The 7093-nt window shown below is 39.2% G+C and overlaps 1 protein-coding gene across 1 annotated transcript; it reads left to right on the forward strand.

The window, feature by feature from the left end:
- Positions 1 to 1597: 1597 nt before the first annotated feature.
- LOC130714455 (uncharacterized) lies at positions 1598 to 5785 on the forward strand (the record flags this gene model as incomplete). Its single annotated transcript, XM_057564350.1, has 6 exons — positions 1598 to 2651; positions 3027 to 3277; positions 3725 to 4362; positions 4489 to 5265; positions 5422 to 5543; positions 5601 to 5785. Coding segments are annotated over 6 exons (3027 nt in total), but the record flags the coding sequence as incomplete, so codon positions are not given.
- Between the last annotated feature and the right edge of the window lie 1308 nt (positions 5786 to 7093).

Consider the following 7093-nt stretch of genomic DNA (forward strand, 5'->3'; position numbering starts at 1 on the left):
GGGATCCATTCCTTTCTTAAAACTCTTTGAATGTGTTTGAATTTCAATAAGTTCTGAATGGAGGAGTTACATCAGCAAAGTCAAAGGATTGAAGAGCTTTCAAAGCCAAGAATGGAGTTACAAAGAAAGGGAAATTAAGTTCATAAAGAGCATTGAATGCTATATTCCCTGGTCAGAATAACAATCAAGAAAGGGAGTTACATGAAGCAATCAGCCACTAAAAACACGTTCAGGGCTGAAGCATATCACTATCTTCCTCTTTTAATTTGTAACTCCTAGCCTAGGATTCTTCTAGAGAAATTACACCTCATCATTTTTTTGTAACTAGGCTGAATTTCCTTCTTCTTTATAAGGACCACTCCTTCAATGTAATAGACAGATTATGAATGAATTAGTATCTTCTTTTCTGAGTGATTCAGATTTGTGAGAGTGATTCTCATAGTTCTTGAGTGATTCAAGAATTAGGCTTATCAAGGGTTTGTCACCACCTTTGTGTGAAGTCTTCATCTTCCATTTCACTAAAACTTCCCCTCTTTTCTGTCCATTTCCCTTCCATCACGAAATTCTTCTTCTTCTTTCTCACATTTCAGAGTTCTCATCATCCAAGATCAATCCTAGACGATCCATTGCAGCCCTTGCATCAACTTGGGGCGTATCATTTGGTAATCAGAGCTCCGGTTCTAGGATTTTGGTTTCTTTTCTTATCTGGAATTCTGGTTAGCAACTCTTTGTCATTTCTTGTTACCTTGATTTTAGTTTTTGTTTCTTTTGGCTGAACCATTGCAAAAGTTAAGCCTTGTTAATTGTTCAGAATCAAAAACAAATTACAAAACGAAAATTCAAAAAAAAAAAAAAACGAAAATTCAAAAAAAAAAAAATGGCTGAATGGTTCTTGTTTAATTAGCCAAATTCAATTGTTCAAGGTAATTTTGTTGCTAGCATTCCAATTTATTTTCTTCTTTCTGTTTGTTCTTGAATTCTTCTTTAGTCTCTAAATATTTGGAGTCCTTTCCATTTCTGTGGTGATTTTGTCTTGTCTTCTTTTGTTTCATATTCTAAAGTCTATTCTAATCTGTGTGACTCTACACAAATTTGGTGGCATAATTCTTTGTGTGTCTTAACTTTGATTTACTCAAGAGATTGTGAGAATTTTTGAGTGGAAAAAGGCAAGAGTGCACATCATAGAAAAGCCAATTTGAGGGAAACACGAGAGAAGTGAGGTAAACACTAACATTTGTTTGTTCTACTTGAATCTTTTCATTTGTCAAAGATGTCAGGAGAAGAGGAGGAGCAACCAGCAGTGCGACTCTCGACCATCGAAATGCGGGCTCTTACACAACATCTGGAAAACTTAATGAGGAGGCAAACTGAAGAGATCCACGAAAGGCTGGATCAAATGGAGAACCGGAACAATAGTGACAGTGAAGGCGGGAGGCCACGACGAATTCATGAAAATCCTAGACCTGCTCGGATTGAAGGAGTCAAATTCCAAATTCCTCCTTTTAAGGGAAAGAGTGATCCAGAGGCATACTTGGAGTGGGAACTCAAAATAGAGCATGTCTTTGCTTGCAACAACTATGAGGAGGACCAAAAGGTGAAACTTGCAGCTGCTCACTTTTCAGACTATGCTCTTGTTTGGTGGAATAAGTTTGCAAAAGAGAGATTGAGAAATGAGGAGCCAGCGGTGGAAACATGGGCTGAAATGAAACGAATCATGAGGAAAAGATATGTCCCTTCAAGCCATGCTAGGGATGTAAAATTTAAACTTCAAAAACTTACCCAAGGCAGCAAGAGTGTTGAGGAGTATTACAAAGAACTTGAGGTGCTTATGTTGCAAGCCAATCTTGAGGAGGATGAAGAGGTAACCATGATTCGATTTATTAATGGTCTATCTAATGATGTTAGAGATATTGTAGAACTTCAGGAATATGTAGACATGGAAGAATTGCTGCACAAGGCCACTAAAGTTGAGCAACAACTCAAAAGGAAAGGGCTTGCAAGGAAGAGTTCTACCAATTCCAATTCATCTTGGAGAGACAGAATGAAGAATGAAGGGCCGAGCACCCTTAGCAAACCAGCCACCAAACCACAAGCTTCAGCTTCTTCAAAACCTCTTGAACAACCATCCAAAAAGAGCAAAGAGGTCAAGTGCTTCAAATGCCAAGGTATGGGACATTATGCTTATGAATGTGCCTCCAAAAAGACCATGATTCTTAAGGATGATGGAGACTACACCAGTGAGTCCGAAGGAGAACAAAGTGAAGAAGAAGAGGAGGCAGCCATGAATGGTGAACTGTTGATGATCCGAAGAATGCTTGGTAGCCAACAAAAGCCAAAGAAAGAAAGCCAAAGAGAGAATATCTTTCACACAAGATGTTCTGTCAATGGGCAGATTTGCTTGATGATTGTTGATGGCGGGAGCTGTACTAATGTGGCTAGTGAAAGAATGGTGGAGAAGCTGAACCTGGTCACAAAACCACATCCTTGGCCATACAAACTTCAATGGCTCAGCCACTATGGAGAAATACAAGTAAGTAAGCAAGTTGAAGTTGACTTTTCCATTGGCAAATACAGGGATAAGGTTCTTTGTGATGTTGTTCCCATGGAGGCTAGTCACATACTGCTGGGAAGACCATGGCAATATGACACCAACTCTGATCATAATGGAAGCACCAACAAGATCTCATTCCAACATCATGGCCAGAAAATTACGCTCAAACCTTTGAGCCCTAGGGAGGTGCGTGAGGATCAAAAGAAAATGAGAGAAAAGATTGAACAAGAGAGAAAAGAAAAGAGTGAGACACTTGAGAGAAAGCAAAAAGAAAAGAGTGAAACACTTGAGAGAGAGCAAAAAGAAAAGAGTGAAATACTTGAGAGAAAAGAAATTTGTTTGATCAAAAAGAGAGAGGTGAAAAGGATGATAGCTTCAAAACAGATCCTATACTTGATGTTTTGCAAAAATCAGATTTTGAACACTAACACTTTTGAAAATTTTGAGCTGCCTTCTAGTGTTAAATCTCTTTTGCAGGATTATGAGGATGTGTTTCCAACAAGTGTTCCAAGTGGTCTACCACCACTGAGAGGAATTGAGCATCAAATTGATCTCATTCCGGGAGCTTCTTTGCCTAATAGGCCAGCATATAGAAGCAACCCACAAGAAACCACTGAAATTCAAAGACAAGTGGAAGAACTCTTGAACAAAGGGTGGGTAAGAAATAGCATGAGTCCTTGTGCTGTACCGGTGATTTTGGTACCAAAGAAAGATGGGACTTGGAGAATGTGCTCTGATTGTAGAGCCTTGAATAACATCACCATTAAGTATAGGCACCCTATTCCTAGACTTGATGATTTGCTTGATGAATTGCATGGAGCATGTTATTTTTCTAAAATTGATTTGAAAAGTGGTTACAATCAGATAAGGATTAAAGAAGGGGATGAATGGAAAACTGCTTTCAAAACTAAATATGGTTTGTATGAATGGTTGGTTATGCCTTTTGGTTTAACTAATGCACCTAGTACTTTTATGAGACTAATGAACCATGTTTTGAGGGAATTCATTGGGAAATTTGTGGTTGTGTACTTTGATGATATTTTGGTCTATAGCACTACTCTTGAGCTGCATGTTGAGCACTTAAGATCCGTCTTGAGTATGCTTAGAAAGGAACAATTGTTTGCCAATCTTGAGAAATGCACTTTTTGCACTGACCATGTTGTGTTTCTTGGTTTTGTTGTGAGTTCGAAAGGAGTGCAGGTTGATGAGGAAAAGATCAAAGCCATTCAAGAGTGGCCCACTCCTAAATCCGTGGGTGATGTAAGAAGTTTTCATGGCTTGGCCAGTTTCTACAGGAGGTTTGTAAAGGACTTTAGTACCTTGGCAGCACCCCTAAATGAAGTGGTGAAAAAGAATGTGGGTTTTCATTGGGGAAAGAATCAAGAAGAGGCCTTTGCTGCCCTAAAGCATAAGCTTACCCATGCACCTATACTTGCTTTACCTAACTTTGCTAAATCTTTTGAACTTGAATGTGATGCTTCAAATGTAGGTATTGGAGCTGTGTTGCTTCAAGAAGGCCACCCAATTGCTTATTTTAGTGAAAAGTTAAGCGGAGCTGCCCTTAACTATTCTACTTATGATAAGGAATTGTATGCTTTGGTGAGAGCTTTGAAGACCTGGCAGCATTATCTTTTGCCCAAGGAATTCGTGATTCATAGTGATCATGAGTCGCTGAAATACTTGAAGGGGCAAGGTAAGTTGAACAAAAGGCATGCCAAATGGGTTGAATTTTTGGAACAATTTCCCTATGTCATAAAACACAAAAAGGGGAAAAGTAACATTGTGGCTGATGCTTTATCCAGGAGACACGTGTTGCTTTCCATGTTAGAGACTAAATTGCTAGGACTTGAACATGTGAAAGAAATGTATGAAAAAGATGATAACTTTGCTGAAATTTTTGTGGCTTGTGAGAAAGTTTCTCAAAATGGATTTTATAGGCACAATGGATTTTTATTTAAGGAAAACAGGTTGTGTGTGCCTAAAAGTTCCATTAGAGAACTGCTTGTTAAAGAATCCCATGCTGGGGGACTAATGGGTCATTTTGGAGTCCAAAAGACTCTAGAAACTTTACAGGAACATTTCTATTGGCCCAAAATGAAACATGATGTGATCAAGTTTTGTGAACATTGCATTGTTTGCAAGAAGGCTAAGTCTAAGGTGATGCCACATGGTTTGTATACTTCTTTGCCAATCCCTGAATACCCTTGGGTTGACTTGTCTATGGACTTTGTTTTAGGCCTCCCTAGAACAAAGAATGGTAAGGATTCCATTTTTGTGGTTGTTGATAGGTTTTCAAAAATGGCTCACTTTATTCCTTGCAGGAAAGCTGATGATGCTTGTCACGTTGCTGATTTGTTCTTTAAAGAAGTTGTAAGACTTCATGGGATGCCTAGAAGCATAGTTAGTGATAGGGACACCAAGTTCCTAAGTCACTTCTGGAGGACTTTATGGGGGAAGTTAGGCACCAAACTTTTGTTCTCTACCACTTGCCACCCACAAACTGATGGGCAAACTGAGGTGGTTAATAGGACCCTAGGCACCTTGCTTAGGACTGTCCTTAAGGCCAATTTAAAGGCTTGGGAGGCGTGTTTGCCTCATGTTGAATTTGCTTACAATAGGGCTGTCCATAGCACTACCAATTGCTCTCCATTTGAAGTAGTGTATGGATTTAACCCTTTGACTCCTCTTGATTTGTTGCCTATGCCTAACATTTCTGTTTTCAAGCACAAGGAAGGACAGGGCAAAGCTGAATATGTCAAGAAGATGCATGAGCGTGTGAAGGCTCAAATTGAGAGAAAGAATGAGAGTTATGCTAGGCAAGCTAACAAGGGAAGAAAGGAGGTGGTGTTCCAACCCGGAGATTGGGTTTGGGTGCACATGAGGAAGGAAAGGTTTCCAGAACAAAGGAAATCCAAACTCCAACCTAGAGGGGATGGACCTTTTCAAGTGCTTGAGAGAATCAATAACAATGCCTACAAAATAGAGCTTCCAGGTGAGTATAACATCAGCTCAACCTTTAATGTCTCTGATTTATCTCTCTTTGATGCAGATGGCGGAGAATTTGATTTGAGGTCAAATCCTTTTCAAGAGGGAGGGAATGATGAGGACAAGGACAAGGACAAGGGTCATGGAGCCCTAAAAGGACTTGGAGGACCAATGACAAGGGCTAGAGCTAAAAAGGCCAAAGAGACTCTTCAGCAAGTAGTGGCAACCATTCTTGAAGACAAAGTGGTAGAAGAGATGGAACCAAAAATCATGATGATCATTCAGGCCCAAGAAGAAGAGCCAGCCCACGCATAGGGGCTGCCATGTGATGTTCTGTTTTATTTTATTTCAATAAAAATGCAAAGGACCAATTGAATAAGTTGGATCCAAATGCATTATGTTGCTGAATTTTATTTTAGTGTGTTTAATCCACTTCAAGTGGTGTGTGTTTGCATGTGGCGCATGAAGGGCTTAAAGGGAGGGATCCATTCCTTTCTTAAAACTCTTTGAATGTGTTTGAATTTCAATAAGTTCTGAATGGAGGAGTTACATCAGCAAAGTCAAAGGATTGAAGAGCTTTCAAAGCCAAGAATGGAGTTACAAAGAAAGGGAAATTAAGTTCATAAAGAGCATTGAATGCTATATTCCCTGGTCAGAATAACAATCAAGAAAGGGAGTTACATGAAGCAATCAGCCACTAAAAACACGTTCAGGGCTGAAGCATATCACTATCTTCCTCTTTTAATTTGTAAACTCCTAGCCTAGGATTCTTCTAGAGAAATTACACCTCATCATTTTTTTTGTAACTAGGCTGAATTTCCTTCTTCTTTATAAGGACCACTCCTTCAATGTAATAGACAGATTATGAATGAATTAGTATCTTCTTTTTCTGAGTGATTCAGATTTGTGAGAGTGATTCTCATAGTTCTTGAGTGATTCAAGAATTAGGCTTATCAAGGGTTTGTCACCACCTTTGTGTGAAGTCTTCATCTTCCATTTCACTAAAACTTCCCCTCTTTTCTGTCCATTTCCCTTCCATCACGAAATTCTTCTTCTTCTTTCTCACATTTCAGAGTTCTCATCATCCAAGATCAATCCTAGACGATCCATTGCAGCCCTTGCATCAACTTGGGGAGTATCACATTGTTTACTGTTTATGCACTGGAATTGTGTGTGATTGGAAAATGTTTTCTGAGGCTTCGGCTGACAATGTAGATGATTCATCTACTGAATGTTTTGAGATTGACTTACATGCTATGTGTTATGTGGGTAATCTAGGATGTGTGGTGCATGCTTTATATGCAAAGTGCTAAGTGTTTATGATGCGATTTATCGATATATGACATGTTGTTGATTGTGATGAATTGAATATGCTCTGTACTGGAATCTGAGTTTCTGAACGGTGAGAAAAGCGGGCAGGTCATGCCGATTTTATTTTGAGAGTTTTGAGGAAGCTTGAAAGGACGAATGAGATTCGGGACTTGTTATGATGTTTATGGATCGAGACATTCTCTGGAGTCATTTGGGATTAGGAGATCCCGAGAACTTATAGGATTC

The sequence above is a fragment of the Lotus japonicus genome, chromosome 4, assembly GCF_012489685.1.
Source record: "Lotus japonicus ecotype B-129 chromosome 4, LjGifu_v1.2".
In the NCBI taxonomy this organism is placed as follows: Eukaryota; Viridiplantae; Streptophyta; class Magnoliopsida; order Fabales; family Fabaceae; genus Lotus; species Lotus japonicus.